Here is an 18,754-nt window from a genome sequence, read left to right on the forward strand (position 1 = left end):
GAAAGTTTTTTCTTACTTTTAAAACTGGTTCATGCCGTTTGGTTATGATCCTACAGTGACATCTGGTTGAAGAAGATGAAGCATAACCAGCAAACCAGTTTGAAAAATTGGTGGTAAAAGGTGTTGGAGGATATGTGGGTGGCGCTCACAGTTATTTCTGTTCCTGCCAAAGGTGAGGCTCTTTGGATCCTGTACCAGCCACACAGTCATACAGAGAGTAGCATGAAGTATTTTAACCAGCTTGCTTCACAGGGAAACTTTTAAATCCAATGCTGCACATAATCCTTAGCCATAAAACTCCTATGGAGGAATAAAATGAAGCTTGTTGCCAAAGTCAATTCAGATGGTCTATACCAATATGTGAGCATACCAACTGTGTGCAGCATGTTCAGTTAAAGAGACAAATAGACGAAATGGAAAAGAGGGAGGGAGAGACTAAAGCTGGGAGGACAGGGTGGGCAGCTGGTAAAGTTTAGCACTCTTCCTTTGTGGCTCAGCTTCAGTAAACAGCAAACTGTCTGCAGCATGCAATCTATAAGACTGCATCCTATTCCCGCCTGCTATTACAAAAATGATTTGCTTAATTTCTAACATTAAAAGCAAAGGGAGGGCTGGCACGGAACGCACGATAGACCCACGACTGCCTATGGACAAGATTCTACTCTCAAGTGTGCATACAGAGATAATTGCAGTTTGGGCATATCCAAAAAAACATTGTTTTTAATCAAAACAGCTCCTCTGTCAATACTGTTTGGTCTCAAAAACAGTTGAGAAGGTGCTTTTATCATCCCTCTACACTGTGGCAATCCAGATATTTATAGCTAAACAGTGCCCCCTTATGAAGATATTTTTTCAGGTACTGAGCAGCAGTAATGGTCCTGAATAAAAAGATAGCAACTTGGATGTTTTTTTTATATTTTTAAGAATTTTCATTTACAGTATGAGCAGGAGGGAAAGAAAATAGTTTAGTACAGTTTGCATTGACACTGGAATAGTAACAGTTAAGGTACAAGTTATTAGTGGAAATATCCCACAACAACAGTACACTATCCAATCCCTGTTGATCCAAGGTTGTGTGCTTCTACTTAGGTGATTTTTCTTCTTTGTCTTCTGTTTTTTGCTCTTAAACCTTGACATCTCACAAGTAAAACTACAAAGACTAGTTTAGATTATAGTACATGTCCAACTCTATCAGGTGGGTCAGAGGTCTACACCTGTTCAAGCCAAATGAGCAATTACATCCTGAACACTCCAAAACGTGTCTTCTGTGTTGGTGCATTCAGTGCTGCACTTAGGCTCAGTCCCAAAACCAGACGAGTATCAGCGGGATCAATAATCCCGTCATCCCACAGTCTGTAAAAAAAGCAAACAAACAATGCACCACATTATTAGATGGTGCAAGACATGTCATTTATCTGATGTTTTGTCTTATTGTAGTACTTGTGCATGTCTTTTATCAATTACTTTGATGCAGAAATCAAGATTTTGCGTTGCAGTTTCAATACATTTTATAGAGGCCCACACATGTCACCGTGATATAGAGTGAAACTGCTAGAATCTGTAAAAAATATTGTGATACAAATACATATTTGGATAATCTTAACAGGACACCAGGGCCAAATTTTGAGGCCTCAATTTGTGGTCAATAGAATAAATCATTATAACTCAGTGGAGTAATCAATCAGTTTGATCCTTCCACTTTGCAAAACACATCGGTATATCAATTGCCTGCTATCATCGCTACAATTATGTGAAAGCCTTTTACTCACAGAGTCATCTACAGGACCATTGCTGGTACAAGCAAGATTTTTCATATTAGACATCTAGTACCTTTTAGTATTTTTCCTTGAATGTGAATCTTGAGTATTCCTAGTAGTATAGTTGGTTTGTTTTTAAAAAATATATTTTAAAGGAGAATTTTAGAGAGAGAGAAGAGAGGGGTGGGGGGTAAGGGTCCACATGCAGCAAAATGGACAGGTCCGAGTCAAACCCGAGCGGCTGTGGCAAGGACTTTTAGCCTCTGTAAATGGGAAGCCTGCTCATCTCATTCATTGTAAGTCTGTGTCATGAAACCTCTTTGTGTTACGCTGTCTATGCTAGGGCACTCCTGTAAAAGATAGTTTCAACCTCAATGAAGCCCTTATTTGTTAAATAAATAAATATGAAATGTGCAAGGTTTTTTCGTTGTTTTTTTACATTAGAATTATCTCGCAACATATACACAATTTTCCACCACATGATGCATATTTTGTTTCGAAGACCTCCAGCATCTGATATGTGCTCTGATCACACACACACACACAACAATGAAATAGCCCACAGGATTAAATGAAAAGCAAAGATGGCTCATCTTGGCAGAACAATGGGAAATCTAATGGAGAAGAAATAGGCCCGGAACACTTCACAGCATCACTCCTCACACATTATCGTTTGTATGACCTGGAAAAGCATGATCTATCGAAATGATTTAAAAAAATGAAACGTATGCTGAGGGCCTGTTGGTAATCCACCTCTTCACATTATGGTCATTCCACAAACAACATTTATTCTTAGTAATAGTGATAAACAGCTACGACTTACTGACTCTCAAAAACTTCATGCATTGAGTAAATGCTGTACAGCCTTTCAGTGATTCATTTATCACAAACACAATGATGTATAATGACCAAAGCTCACCTAGCACTAGAGAAGTATGGACTGCCTTCCTCTTCAAACCGCTGCACAATTGGTTTCTTCATGGCAGCCTCTTGCTCTGCTGTGAACTGTGAATAAATTGTTAAAACAAGAGTAATTGGTGCTGTAGGTTTGCCAAACATAACTGCGGGGGGGAAAAAGTTTACTGTCATGTATAATCATTAAGTTTTGATTCATTGCAGAGCTGTTAAATCAGACTGCATTTATTTTAGCACTGGAGGACTGAATAAACACAGTAGTGTTTAAAGACACAGTGGAGTACATATCGAAAAACATTTTCAAAAGTCTTATCCTGTGTCAATCATTCCGTTATCTGTTATAACTTAGCCATCCCACATAGTACCAGCCATAAGAACTTTACTTTTTTTCCCTATAAAAATCTTAAGCATTGAGCACATAGCCACTTTGTACACAACACATTCTGTGAAGGGCATATTACCTGCTGATCTTTTCATTTCTGTTGAGCACTACACTTTATATTTTAGAGTTTTTTGTTGAAGCCTAATATAATTATCTCTCACTCATCCAACATCTCCTAATCTAATAACAGACTAGGCTAGTACCTTGCCATGTCTACATCATGAGTCAAATAATTTAGTTTTTAGTTGTTGCTTTTTTGGTTATATCCAAAAACAAAAATATCAGTTATTTTAAATGTATGAATAACAATGCACTGATGATTAGTTTCCCTTTCAGTCTATTTAATGCCTTTAAAATCCTAAAAATCACTGATTAAAACGCCTGCCTTCAAGGCACTGATGCGAGATGACATTCTGAAGCTATTTATGCGCTCTTAATATACCCGTAGCAGCATACCTGACACAATGTAATTACAACCATTTAATGACTGCACTATTTAGGATAAGTCATCACTGTGGCACTTAACACAGATCTAATTTTATCCCTGTGTAAGTGCCATGTCTAACCATTACTGAAAGAAAAGTGTCTTTCATAATGTTTATGCTTTTGGCAGCATCAAATCCACAAAAGCTAATTCAAGCTTTTCCAGTGAAGCACAGACAGGATGATTAATTGTTACCTCCTTCCCTTCACGCGCTCTCTGGTCCTTGGTGATGGTGGCCAGGACAGTGGCTGCCTGCTCACCGCCCATTACAGAGATTCTGGAATTTGGCCACATGTACAGGAATCGAGGGCTGTGAGAAGAAAAGAGGGAATTTTCAATTTTAATTGTTATTTTCTGAGCATAGTCAGCTAAATCACGGACAAATAACTAATAAGAACACCACCAACAACAAAACAGAAACCTGCATTAATGAAGATCTAATACTTTAGTGAAAGTTGAATTATCTGGTGACAGCAAAATGTGATTTATGAGAGCGGAAAAAGTACCACTTAGGGAAAACTAAATAATGAACAAAATCCAACCAAAGTTGTATACCAGCTACAATTTTCCAAAACACTGAATCACCTGTGCTTATTAAAATTTTACAAGAGAATGCTTGCCATTCATTTTCAAAATTGATTGAAAACAAAAAAGAGAAAGAGCTGAGAGAGACACGGAAGAGAAATGCTTAATTTAATTCACACAAAAGCTTTTGTCTGAACTATTCACATGCAACTTTTAGTATTTTACAATGAAAGGACACACAACACACACACCACAACACACACCACAACACACACACACACACACACACACACACACACACACACACACACACACACACACACACACACACACACACACACACACACACACACACACACACACACACACACACACACACACACACACACACACACACACACACACACACACACACACACACACACACACACACACACACACACACACACACACACACACACACACACACACACACACACACACACACACACACACACACACACACACACACACACACACACACACACACACACACACACACACACACACACACACACACGAAACCCCTTAGTTTATTTTCAATTTCCAAGGGGCGTTCTCAATGGTGCAAACGGAAATGCCTCTGGAGGCAATTAGATAGACCTACAATCAATGAAAGAAACTAAATCTGACATAAAACCAATTCGAGCAACAAAAACTGACACAAAAGAACCCAATGAGAGCAATGAAACATGACCTACACACGAGGAACAGAATGGCAAACTTTCTTAAATTATAGCTAGACTAAAATGTGTTTCTGAAACATTTTAAGCAAGAAATAGGCAATACAGTAGAAGAATCTTAATTCCTATTCAAACAGTGCTACCTAGTTTGACAATTTGATCTGAGTTTCGTTAGCCTGGTAAGTTGCGCTGGACAGTTGTGTCAGTTATTAGGGGTGTACAGTTAACGGTATAGACTGTAGGAATTTGCGCTATGGTATGGATTTTGACTCGAGGTCTGACGGAATGAAACAATGCTATGGCTCTGGCCCACAAGGGAATATATATTGGCCCTTTGAGTAGAAGCTTATGTGAAAAGTAATTCCTGGCCATAGTGGCCAATTTTGACTGCTGTCCTCTCTTGCATCTCCGCGGAACACAGTCGCGCGCATCGTTCCTCTCAGCCTGTTGTTGTTTTCGCAATTGTTTTAGTCTGATTAAATCCGTGGTTAAATCACCACCACAATGTCTCTTTCCAATTTCTCTTTTGAAAAAACAAAAAGGTAGTCACAGAAAACCAGCAATTCAACAGTGAATGGACAGAGAAGTATTTATTTATAACTGTCGCTGTGAAGCCTATGTGTTTACTCGTGTTTAAGATAAATTAACATTACTGTGAATGCTTCAAATTATATCATAATATAAATTTTAGACCATACTGTACAGCCCTATCACTTATGGTCAGTCGCTACAATCAAGCAATAGACTGCGATTGATCCGTCAGCTCGCAAGTTAATGGAAATGTCTGAATGGAGGCCAGACGTATCTGCCAGAGCAATGTTTTTAACACTGAAAAGACACCTTAAAATAAAATTCCAAGGGCACCTGATAATAACAGCATTCACGGTAGTACATTTTGTACATTTAAATTATGCACTACCATTTCAGATGAAGCTAATGTCATACATATTTATGTGACGTGGTAGGTCTTGACCAGGCTTCCATTTTGTTCATTTGTGATGCTACCGGTGCAGCCAATTTTATTTTTCATTAACTTACCTGTAGGCTCTGCCGCACATGCCATAGTTTCCTGCACCATAGGAACCGCCGATGATAACGGTAATCTTGGGTACATTGGCACAGGCAACTGCAGTTACCATCTTAGCTCCATCCTTGGCAATTCCCCCTGCTTCATACTCTCTACCCACCATGAAGCCTATAATAAAGATGCAGAGGAGAGATAGCACATAAAAACTAAATTGACTGTGTGTTGTCATCTCAAAGGACAGAGTCTAGGTGTCCAAAAAATGATCAAAGACAAACAGGTAAAAAGTTTGTAAAAAGAGCATGTTGCTTTCTCTGTGCTTTTTATCGTATATCACTTTGCAGTGTGTGATTACAAGTCTAAATTAAAAACACTATTCATTAACACTAACATGATATTTTCAATTATTCAAGTACTTAAATCATGACGAATATTGTTTAATTCTGAACTGTGGTGTAGTAAAAGAAAGAGATAATGAAAACACCACAAGAGCCAAACCAAAACCTCAGATGTCAATAATCCCCCAAATATATTAACAATTCCCACTGACCTGTTATGTTTTGGAGAAAAATAAGTGGAATGTTGCGTTGGCAGCATAATTCGATGAAATGCGTTCCCTGAAAAGAAATTCAAATAATCAGTGAATAGAGAATTATTCCCACTGCGACAGAATAAACTACCCAGAGGACAGAAACACAGACATGTGCTATCAACACGACTATAAACTGCACGTCATATTTAAAGCTGTAGTGTGTAGCTCTGGAATGTTTCTATAACTACATCATATCTGGAGTTTTTGCTTACACAAAAAGCTTGGAAACACTGGAAAAGCTGTGAGCTGATTTTAAATGGCCAAATTGAACTTAAAGAAAAAAAAATGGACAACTGCTTCATCATATTTCATTCATTAAGTATGTGTCCTGTGAGCTGTTGGCCTCACCTTTGTTATTGTCTTCCTCTGAGTCGATACCAATCAAGAAAGAAACGTACCACCTTCGGAGGGACATCATCTGGCTTCACACTGGCTTTGTACTTGCTAGATTTTACTTTGACTATTAAAGAGCTGAATGGCCTTCAGTCTTGCCAGAAAGATGCACTGAACAACACAAAACCTGTCTGGAGCTATTGCAGAGGAAAACCAGCACAAAAGATTGTGCAGTGTGCAGAGACACCTCATTACCATACACCTTGTATTGCTGAATTACTCAGGTGTTTTCTTCAATTTGGCAGTTACCTCCAGTCTTTCTTTCAGTGAAGCATTCTACCTTGCATTGCAAAGTGTAAACAGAAGTCGGAGATGGAAAGATGGCTGCTTGTTAGAAAATGTCACTTGGTGCAAAATTATCCATCAGTTTGCTCCCAAAAATCAAAAATATTTTTTTAATCCGTTACCTCTCCCTTTCACAAACACCTGGGGAATAGCTTTTAACAATTTACCAGTTAGCATAATAAAAGCCCAGACATGCACATCTTAAGTGATGACAGCGAGTCTCAAAAATGCAATTTGAAATGCAGGTGCTGTATTGATTTTTCTTGGATATGCTTCTTGAGCATCTCTGTTCCACATCTGTGTCTGTCTGAAGTACTGTGTCAAGTCTCTTTCATCAGCAATTACACTGATGAGATAACCAATGTTCATACTGTTATATTGAGACCTCACAGCAACAATGAACCAGAAATGTTTTTTTTACAGGTCAAGGTTGTAATCCGATTCAAAATGTGTTTGAAAAACGTATTAGTCTATAATCATAAATTCAGCTCTTCATCTTTTCTAAGCTTGTGTAAAGTTAAGCTGTTCACGGCAGACTGGCTTGTAAATTAAGTAAATTATACTGAATGAAAATTATGATTGTCCCTTGTCCATGGTTTCTAAATGCTATGTTAGTGCATTGTCATTCATCAGAGTAGTCCTGAGATGGCACAGACAAGTGCAATTTGAGAGCTTATTGTACAAGAGAAACTCGGCGCGTTGTCGGTGAAAGGTGAGTAAAAACCATCTACAAAGACTAAATCTCCCTCAAGAGAAAAATATTAGTAGACTCTGTGGAGAATAACATCTAAAGTGCTTCAGTAATAAGTTAAAGTCCTTGACATTTAGAAAAACACATTGCCAGTACAATGCTTACTCCTCAATCATAAGCTTTTTACAGTTTACACCTGAGTTGCCTGTTTATTTATAATATCACAGGATCAGAGCTGTACTGTGAGTCTGAACATTTTGTGAAGCCAGAGGTGAGTCTCTTTTTTTTCCTTTTTTTTTTAAAAAAAAACACTGAACTACTGAGATACTGTGAACAGACTTCCTAATTATTCTTAAGACGTTCACTTTTACTGTTTCAGTCATATTTGGGTACAATGGATAATTACCTTTTTTGCAGACTCTGAAAACAAGACTCCGTTGTTGCCAATGATTCCGACAGGGTAACCAAATATTCTTGAAAATCCTGAACAGGTACATATTTAAGTCAAATGTCAAGGTTGGTACATTCAATAGGAAGAATCATAATTCTCTGGATTGTAGATATTAAAAGAATGTTATTTCACGTACCTGTAACAAGTGTGTCTCCGTAGAATGCCTTGAACTCATCAAATTTACTGCCATCTACAATTCTGGCAATGACCTGCAATCAAATTAACAAAGGAAAGTTGTAAATGTCAATAATTACTGCCAAATTCAGGAACAGTGACAAAAAACGGATAAGACAAGTTCATTATAAGCATTAATTCCTAGTAAAGATGTAACTATTTATCTTTTTTTAATTTTTTAAATGGGCAACAAATAAATTGTTTCTTTAAAAAAAAGGCAAAGTGTTTTCCTAAAATAGCTGGGCACTATAGTTTTTCCACTATGGTGTTAGTGAGTATTTACAACAGCAGAACGTCTTTGTTCAATGAACTCAATCAATTACAACGGCCGTGTTCATGTTAATGAAGGGACATATTACACAGTGCAACAGTGTGGCTCATTGATGTGTTTTGAAATAGCTTTTGGACAACAATGGAGCTCTATGGCACAGAGGGATAAGACATATCAGGCTTCAGCAACACAGGAAATAAGTGTTAGCAGAATCAATTCATTATTGTTGTTGTTTTTCATAGGTATAGTTAATGAGAATAATATATTAAATCACCACACCAATACTTTACACAATTTTTTAATTGAGTGATTTAAGGATGCCCTGTGTTGAAAAGTCCATTACAGTTGAAAAACTCTTGTAAAGAGGGAGCAGCCACTCGATCTTGTATCCTAAATGGACTGTCAATACTGTTCTACACTACAAACAGTTTGACATCTCTAGAGGTAGTAGTAATTCTTGCTCCTGGGTCGACATCAAGAATCAAAGGCACAGGCTTTAAACCAAATGAGAACATCTGGCAAACCCTGCCAGAGAGAGCAAAAACAACATGATTGATGCCGGCTGTCCAATATCGACTCAGCTCGTGACAAAGAGACCTGCAGCTAAATATTGTTTATAGTGCATTCTCTACTTGTAAACGTCAGGTTTGTTTGTATCTTTCATAAATCTTTAGTAGAAAACAGAAGTGCAATGTGTGTATATGTTCTATAAATATTATTTTCTGCTGCTAATACTATAATAAATCAATGTAAGCAATAAAAACGCTCTATCAAACACACATTAAACAAAGGGCATCATGGAAAAGTTATATCTTAAGCGGAATGATTTTTAAATAAACCTTTCTGCAGTATCTCCTTAAGTGTTTTGCAACCACAAAAGTGAATCAACTAACCCGGACAAAAATACTCATGCTACATATTTAATAACACCTACAGCCCTTAGTTTAAAAAATATAGAACACCGTATTGCTTTGTTTTAATAATTTGTAAAAATCTAGTGGAATATTTTGTTTTACAACCAATAACTTCTTGCCCCTTAGAGACAATGTACAGGAAACTGGACAAAAATACCTCTCTGACATCAAAGTTGCGTTTCAAGTTATCCCCAACTATTCCATAGAGTTCATCTGCAGGGTAAAGCGGGGCTTCAGTCGGTTCTGTGGTGACCTGAAATGCATAACAGACTCGACCTTAACAGAGAGCACAAACATCTTAAAGTCCCAGTGAAACAATAGTCAGAGTGCCTTTAGCTTCTGACAGATTTCCCAGTAGACAGAATATTTAAGCAGTGGACAGTTACAAAAGCGAGTCCTTCGCATTTGATTGGACTGCTTAAAAATGAGCAGGCTTGGTCTGTTTGCTCCACACACAAACCTCTATCGCATGTTGTTGGATCAGGAGGATGAGGGAGCGATAAATGAATTAGACATCAGCCACATTTTTTGGTAATGAAAAACAAAGTTTTTTGCTCACTGAAATTGCATGATTTATACAACCTGTGTGGCAAGCTAGTCGCCCCAAGGTCATTCAATCGAATTCATTTTTTATATGTGCCCCTGAGAGTAGGATGAGTCATCAAACATTTAAATTAGAAGAAGAAAAAAAACAGACAAGGACTTTGATGTAAAAAATACTCTGATACTGATTTTTGACACGTCTGTCATATAACAGGATATTAATGTAAAATGTACAAAAGGACAGGATTAAAACTGGGAAAATGCTTTATTTTTTTTACTTGAATGGGTCTTTAACATGCTAGACAACAGAAGGTGATTGTTAATGATTGTCATCACTGGACTGACCTCTATATTTTTCCTGTAGTTGAGGCTTCTCACTGCCTTCCTTGCTAAATGGAGAGCGTGGTTATCGTCTAAAGCATAGTGGTCTGTCACACCAGATTTTCTGTAAAATAAGCAACAAATCAATCACTGTGACATTATAACAGCACATAAATCGTTACTTTAAGATAATAACACTGACAAGAGATGTGTTTCACCAATGTCAATGAAATAGTTTTTAAAAAAGAAAAAATCAAAACAAATCACAGTGCTTAAATCTTTTAAAATGTTGACTACAGATCTTTTCTGTTTTGTCGTGTTATAAAAAATACTGAGATATGTTGCATGTTACCACCGCATTTGTACCACATGTTGATGTATTCAGATTTTTCATATGAACAGCTCATGTTACATTGATGACCACTAAAAGCAGAAACATGAGATCAAAAACCCAATTGAAAAATATTGTTATTTCATACTTGCAGTGAAGATCAGCACCACCAAGGTCCTCTGCAGAAACCTCTTCCCCAGTGGCAGCTTTGACCTGTTAATACAATACAATCCATTAACAGGATTATGAGCCATCTTGATACTACAGCTTTCATCCTAGACTTATATAAATAGGAATATGCAATCCAGGCACGGGGAAGGAGATAATTAAAAAGCCTTTAGCTAAATCATTAAAAATGTCAACATGGTTCGACCACTTTAGAGTTCTGCTCTAGCCACACTAATAAAGGCTTTTTAATTATTTCCTTCCTCATTTGTCATTTTGGAGTGCCTGGATTGCCTACCTATATATCTGTCTGTACCTACCACTTTTGATCTATATTTTCAGTATACAGAGGAACCAGTCCTTTTCTTGTTTCAACAAAAGTATGTCCTACCAGTGGAGGTCCTCCAAGGAAAATTGTTCCTTGCTTCCGCACAATGATGCTCTCATCTGCCATAGCGGGTACGTAAGCTCCTCCAGCAGTGCAGGAGCCCATCACAACAGCAATCTGAAAGAGAAAATACGTTGAGAGTTCTGCTAACAAAGGTATGGCTAAAGGCTGGATTTTATTTCAGTTTTATACCATCTCAAAGCCAACTTAGCTTCAAGCAAGCTTCACACTTGATGCTAGCTGTCTGTCTGCTCTGCTCCCAGAGTGAGACCGTTTCGCAGCAGTAGCAGCTCAAGTTCAGACAGTGCAAACCACAGTGCAAACCACAGTGCAAACCACAGTGCAAACCACAGTGCAAACCACAGTGCAAACCACAGTGCAAACCACAGTGCAAACCACAGTGCAAACCACAGTGCAAACCACAGTGCAAACCACAGTGCAAACCACAGTGCAAACCACAGTGCAATCCACAGTGCAATCCACAGTGCAAACCACAGTGCAAACCACAGTGCAAACCACAGTGCAAACCACAGCGCATGGTGTTGGACTCAGGATATCAGACTGTCCTGACTCAGGTTACTAGAACCAGCACTGCTGCTGGCCTCCAGCAAGCTGTGACATCCGGTGAAGGGTCCCTTTTCGGCAAAGTAGTATTGCTTGCTTGTTAGCCTTCGATAACTTTCAGGCAAATTTCGTTCATCTCAGCTTTGCCTCTGCCCATTTTTGGATGCGATTAGTAGATTCATGAAGTATGAACATATTCAGGTGTGTTTACAACCTCTACATCTGCTGGAGGGATGTGAGTGCAAAACCCAATTTCTTTACAGCACCCATCAATTTTAGCAGCTCTCACACAAACTGACTTTTTTTGTTGTTTCTAAACACAATGATGTGAATTCTTCAACAGTCAATAGCCAGATGGATCCGTTGCCTGCAGATAATGAAAAGATGAATAACCTACCTCACTGCAGTTTAAATTTACTATCCCCACTTTTTCTGATATCGTTTTTCAGAAAAACCTGTCTGCTTCCAAGAGCTGATCCATGAACCACAACACAGTTATTTCAATTACATTGAAGCCATGCTAAAGTCTCAGCTGCTCTAAGTTAGTTATATAGTCAACATGGGAAATAAATGTCAACAACCTAACAAAAGCATCACCTGTGATATTCCCTCTGAAGACAGCCTGGCCTGGTTGTAAAAAATACGTCCAAAGTGATCTCTGTCTGGAAAGACGTCGGCCTGTCTGGGAAGATTGGCCCCTCCCGAATCCACTGAAGGAATCAAGAACATCAGAATAATTAGAGAACTTGTGATTATTATTAACATCCGGACTTTTTCTATATTACAGACACCCAGTCTTCCTTGTACAAGAAACTGCAGCCTGAAAAGCCTCAACCAGGGCGTTCGAGGATATACCCAAGTGTATACCAACAAAAACAACATTAGGATTTTTCCCACAGGGCCCTTTGACTTTGGAATAGCTGCAGAGGAGACCTTATTAATAATGTGATTAATAGATCACAGTGAAAATACAACTTCTAGTATGCTTCTTTTATAAAGTTACTGATTCACAATATTTATCTTTTTCTCCGCCGTGAACTACTTCATATTTATCTGCCTAATTCTGGAAGTGAGTATATATTTCTCCCACCCTCTTTTGTAAGTAAAGGTTTCTTGTCTTACCAAACCCCTAAAAATATAGAAAAAACTCACCTAAGTAAATGCATGGTAAGTGGTTCTGCTGGGCTATTTCTTGTGCACGAAGGTGTTTCTTCACTGTAATTGGGAAGTATGTTCCCCCTTTGACAGTAGCATCATTGGCAACAATAACACATTCCACCCTATGAGAAAAAAAAAACAACAACATTTAAATGTGTAGTGCACCTGGTGTACTCATGGGAAATCTCATTGGAAATAAACCAAAAAGCTAATTACAAGGCACAGAGATGAAATTAACACCCCATGTAATTATCATAGACTTAAATATGAATATTTTCCATCTAGTTAAGGATGTTTAATCTGCATTTAAAGAGGCATAGACAGTGGCTTAAAATCCAATTGTATTTTGTAGTCTGGTCTTAGCAGAAATATCAACTCAGTCATGGTGCTTACCCTGAAACCCGTCCAATCCCAGTTAGTATACCGCCTGCTGGGACTTCCTCTTTTCCATACAATTCATATGCTGCAAACTGGGAGAATTCCAAGAAAGGGGTCCTAGAAGAATTTAAACAAAACATGTAACACATGCTTTCAATTCATAGTAACACTTTCACTCTTTAGATGTTTAAAGTTTTGATTATGAAACTTTGATTTTGTAGTAATAGTGGATTATTTTAGGGATCTACTCTAAACCATAAGATGACAAAAATGCTATCCTTCTTCCCATGTTCTCAGTGGACAGGGAAGTATGTACAGCACCCAGTCACTAGAACTAATTTGTGTAATGACGACAAGCCAGACCACTACAAATTTGCATCTGGTCTGCTGGGTATGAGTCAAAGATGGAAGTAGATGATTTACCCTGGATCCAACAGTCGGTCTATACGTTCTCTAGGCAGGAGTTTCCCACGAGAAGTATGAAGTCTTCTGGCTTTTTCTCCCCCACCTGGATTCATAAAATAAACACAATGTTAACAAACAATTTGGCAACACTATGGATGATCCAATGTTGATTTAGCCTGTGTCAAAGTGTAGATCCTAACTCACCTCGCAAAAAAATGACCCTACACATTAAAACTAAGATAACCATTTAGTATGTATGCACTACTTTACACTGTATGGTATCAACTGTCATAAAATTCAATGTAGTTATAGATCGTAATCTACTCAAAGTTACATGAGTAACAGCACTAAAATATATACTGTAAATAATAGTGTGACTGGCAATGTTTGCACACAGTGTAAAAGCTTAGAGTTTTTATTAATTAAAGAAAAACAATTAAGAACCAGTTATTGCTTTCAGCTTGCATATTAACATGTGAGAGCAGGCCCTTAAAGCCTTGATATCTGCACATGGACCCAGAGCAGTTTTGGTAAAAGAGATGGGAGTAAGAAAATGGTTTTGTTGACACTTCCATTGCCCAGATAGCCTCATCTTAAGACACTAATTTGCACTGTTGGAATAAAACCCCAAAATGATGAATTTTGAAGTTTGGTGTAGTGTGTAATCCGTCACATGCTCACACCTACCCAATTTAACCTTCTCTGTCCGGCTTTTCAGTTCATCGACAATAACTTGCATTCGCTCATAATTCTCCTGAAAAACAAGAAGAGTATGTAGACATTTGTTTTGTTCTGCCACATAATTAGTTCCTCAAAGTAAGGCGACCACCTACTCACTAACTCGATTTATAAAGAAATGTAGATAGATACAAGACCAGTGCCTTTGACTGAAAACACCCAATAGCGTGCAACAACACCCAATCATCGTGTGAGTGGGCGAACACCATGACATTTCCCTATTAAAATAAGACCAGTTATGATTATTGAGCTAATTAAATGATTTAAGTCGGCTCTCAGACCATAGAGTAATAAACAAACCTCTCTCAAACTGTATTTGTCAAGAGGAAAGGAAAACGTTCAGGAATATAGGTTAGCTGCAATAGCTCTGATTCAATGTGGGACACAATCACAATCACATTTACAAAGTATTTTTGTAGGCTGGAGAGACACAGAAAATGTGTCTGTGGCGCCATCCAGTGGCATGTTTTAGTGTTACTTCAGTGAGGATGACTTGGTTGTTGATTACTGAATGTGGACACTATGTGCCAATAATAGAGATATCTTCATCCTAACATTCATAAGCATTACAACCTTAAACATTAATCAAAAGTAACCCCAATTTTCATTTTATCCTAGTACCTGGGCCTGAAAACCTCCTGTATGTATTATTATATTATGTTTTAGTAATGGTATACCTAAAATGGCCATTTTCATAAGTTACAGTTGAACAACAAATGATGTTTATGGTGTTGCTTGTTTTTAAACGAAGCAATTAGTTATACTGTGGCAAAAGTTCTTAACTCAGGTTACTGGTTTTCACTAGCAATCTACACCACCATCTGGGACGCACTGTATACAATCCCAGTTAATGAAAATTCCTTGCTGTAAAAGTAATGAAAGAGTGGCACAACATGGGGCTAGAATGCATACAAGGAAATAGTCACTATCACTCCAGTAAACCGACTTGGTCATGACATGTGGAGCAATGATTGCAACTAATGAAAACATGTTTTTGTATACTGTTTTCATGTAATCTGTTTTGGTTTGATTTACGGGACACCTTTCAAAATGTTTTATCAAAACGTAATACTAACAAAAATGGATTTATTACTAATCCCTAACAATCGTAAATATTCGGTGTTTGTCTCTATGTGCCCTGTGGTAGACTGGCGTCCTGTCCAGGGTGGACCCCGCCTCACGCCCGATGTCAGCTGGGATCGGCTCCAGCGCCCCGCGACCCCGACAGGGACAAGCGGTTGAAGATGAATGAATGAATGAATGAAACCTACATAATTAATTTGATCATTATCTTAGCAAAATACCATATCCATTAAATGATGTGGCTAATCAAACTACGAGATTCAGATTTTAAATCATATTTGACCCCTATGGAAAACTTTAAACTCAGATATAATAATCTGACAAAAAAGATCATTATTATTATTATCATTATATAGATATATATCTATATCTAGGCATTTTTAAATGTACTCCCTTAGTTAAGCAGAAGACCCCATATGTTTATTATTCTTCATTCCTTTTTCTGTTTTACTGTCTTTGTGAATTTGTATTTGTTGTTATTTCTACATTTGAAACAGATTTTTAGCATTGTGTAAAACTCTGGAACATGTACAAGAATAAATGTTTGTATTGAATCTTGTCAATAGATTAGAAAAACGATTGTTACGAAAAGCAGGAAGAATGGTGAATAATAACAGCTGTTTAGCTAACTTAGTATGATGATGCTAAGACCTTGGCTCAAGGTTTTGACCTCTTGAAACACGTAAACTAGCTAGAATTGACCTCTGCATGACTTAGGAACTAACTCAACAATAGTCTCACTGCTTGTCAACATTAGCAGACTTAAGTGTGGTTTAACTTCTGCCAGTTGCGTAGTCGAACAGTTAACGGTGACATTAGCAGCGAGTAACGTTAGCAACAGACTAACCCACCTGATATTCAGAAGACTGTTTATCCGGCTGAGACCCGAGTCGAGCTACTTTATCGGCGTAGTAAGATCTGGTGCACGACAAAGGTAGACTTCTGCAACGGAGCAGCCACGGTCTGACCGTCTGCAGAAGCATTTTGATGCTCACGTCTCTCTAAACGTGCAATTTGTAAGTGCTGGCTTGCTAGCTAACCTAGCAGTGTTCTTCTTCTGTGGTTTATGACAGTGCTCCATATCGCCACCTGCTGTTTATGGACGCGGTCTACATGTGCTCTATATCTCCCCAAAGTAATTTCAGTCAAAAGCAACTGGACATGGTTATTTAACATACATAACCAAGTTCATCTGGCCAGGCTGGGAATGGTCCTACATGAACTGATGAAGCCTCTTGGATGAGAGGTGAAACGTCTTCCTAGACAAATAATCAAGTCCAGTTGCTTTTGACTGAAATTGCTTTCGGGATAACGATGACCTGGACAAATAAGAGCATTCACAGGCCTATGCTCTATATCTGGCATCCAGTATAAATGTTTGACAAAATATTCCTAACTCAAGATCCATTTGCAAACTTTTTTGATGGAGCTTCCTATTGCATCTCATAAATGAATACAGATGTGCGGTTGATAGTTCCAAAAAAGAGAGTAAATTGACCTTAAGTTGAGATTTTTTAGGAGACTATTCCCAAGGTCAAGAATGAACCCAAAAAGTGAAGTCAAAAAGTCAAAGTCAGCTTTATTGTCAATTCTGCAATATGTGCCAGACATACAGAGGAATCAAAAAATGTCTCTCCGACCCATGGTGCAATAGTACCATATATATATAAATAACATCTAAATTTTAAATAGTGCAAAGAAATAGAAAAAAACAGGACATGAAAATGTGCAATGTAATGAACATACTATACAATATATCAACTATATAAATATATGGGTAGGTGGGGGGTTCTTGGGGGCAGAGGGGAGGGGAGGGAGAGAGGGGAGGGTGTTGAGCTTCCTTACAGTCTGGTGGATGAAGCTGTTTGCCACTCGGGCGGTCCTGGCTTTTGGGCTTGTACTTCCTCCCAGATGGCAGGAGGCTGATGAGGTCGTGTGAGGGGTGGCTGGGGTCACCCGCCACAATGCTGGTTGCTTTGCGGCTGAGGCGGGTTCCATAAATATCCAGGAGCAGGGGAGTGGGACATCAATGATCTGACCAGCAGCCTTCACTATGTGCTAAACACCACATTGTCCCTGATGAAAATAGCCATCGTATGAATATACATTTATCCATATGCCAAAATGTGGTTCCTCACATAAATACAAAATAATCAATTTCAACTTTTTTTTAAAAAGTGATGTTTTTAATGCATGTCAACTTAAATATGTTTAATTACTGTATATGCTTAACAAAAAAATATGTCACATCAGGAGAAAAAAGATCATTATTCAGACCCATGCTGCCATCATGTGGATTTTACAAGAGTTACACCCCCAGTGTGTGAACTCCACAAAAGAAATCTAGGTAAGTTTGAGTTTCTTTTTTTGACCCATCTATGGATTGATATTTTGAACATCAGTATTTACCTTAAGAATAAATCGTAAGTTAGTGATTTTAGCACAAGAATTAAATCACAAGTGTTGCAAAAAGTGTGGAAGAACATTTCTAATTGACTGTAACATGCTTCAGGTACAGAGTAAACGACTTGCCTCGTTTGGAAATGAAAACTACAGTTGGTTTTAAATGGGAATCAGAGCCTAAAAGCTAAAAAAAAATGAAGCCCTTCTGACCCGACTGCTTTATTCGAGTTAGAGTACATTTGGCAGAGTATAAGCTGAAGAGCATTCAAACCAAGAGCTTTTAGTTCATTTAGTTTTAAGAGGCCTTTCTCCTCCAACGCTTCCACCTATGCTGTCGGCATACATAGAAATGCCCATGACCTCCACTCAAATGGCTGCTCCTGTTTTCTTAGGAAATATGCAATTCTCCACTCTCTGTACGAACTTAAACCCTCTCACTCATCCAGCCCTCTCTACTTTGCCGTGACCAATGAACCCTTCTCACTGCCACAGCGGTGAAGTGACAGAATAGATGGAGAGGCATGAAAAGCCTCTTAAAAGTAAAATAAATAAATAACATATTTTGGTGAATGGGCGTGAAGTGCATGGAAGTGGATGAAAAGCACACATGGGTTGGATGAAAAAGAAAAGAAAAGCAGGGTATCATTTAGTCATGAAATATGTGGAAAATCATAGGGTGAAGCTACCAGGTCACGTT

The 18,754-nt window shown here is 38.1% G+C and overlaps 1 protein-coding gene across 1 annotated transcript; it reads right to left on the reverse strand.

The window, feature by feature from the left end:
* Nucleotides 1-934: 934 nt before the first annotated feature.
* On the reverse strand, nucleotides 935-16,703 carry mccc2 (methylcrotonyl-CoA carboxylase subunit 2). The gene is made up of 17 exons (XM_083913202.1): nucleotides 16,506-16,703; nucleotides 14,521-14,587; nucleotides 13,852-13,936; nucleotides 13,444-13,545; nucleotides 13,045-13,172; nucleotides 12,490-12,602; nucleotides 11,332-11,445; nucleotides 10,924-10,988; nucleotides 10,469-10,568; nucleotides 9,738-9,833; nucleotides 8,358-8,430; nucleotides 8,177-8,253; nucleotides 6,360-6,426; nucleotides 5,824-5,980; nucleotides 3,734-3,848; nucleotides 2,677-2,762; nucleotides 935-1,353 (listed from the first exon to the last, which is right to left on the reverse strand). Exons 1-17 carry the CDS (start codon nucleotides 16,635-16,637, stop codon nucleotides 1,236-1,238), a joined length of 1,695 nt encoding a protein of 564 aa, XP_083769328.1. The 5' UTR covers nucleotides 16,638-16,703; the 3' UTR covers nucleotides 935-1,235.
* Nucleotides 16,704-18,754: the final 2,051 nt, after the last annotated feature.

This window comes from Echiichthys vipera (assembly GCF_963691815.1).
Source record: "Echiichthys vipera genome assembly, chromosome: 4".
Classification (NCBI taxonomy): Eukaryota; Metazoa; Chordata; class Actinopteri; order Perciformes; family Trachinidae; genus Echiichthys; species Echiichthys vipera.

Bases quoted from the DNA above. Each gene is read 5' to 3' on its own strand.
- mccc2 (XM_083913202.1), bottom strand. From the start codon at position 16,637: ATGCTTCTGCAGACGGTCAGACCGTGGCTGCTCCGTTGCAGAAGTCTA. The intron at 10,989-11,331 runs GTAGGACATACT...TTGTATTAACAG, and splicing joins TCCTTGGAGGACCTCCACTG to GTCAAAGCTGCCACTGGGGA. The intron at 10,569-10,923 runs GTATGAAATAAC...CTTATTTTACAG, and splicing joins GGTGCTGATCTTCACTGCAA to AAAATCTGGTGTGACAGACC.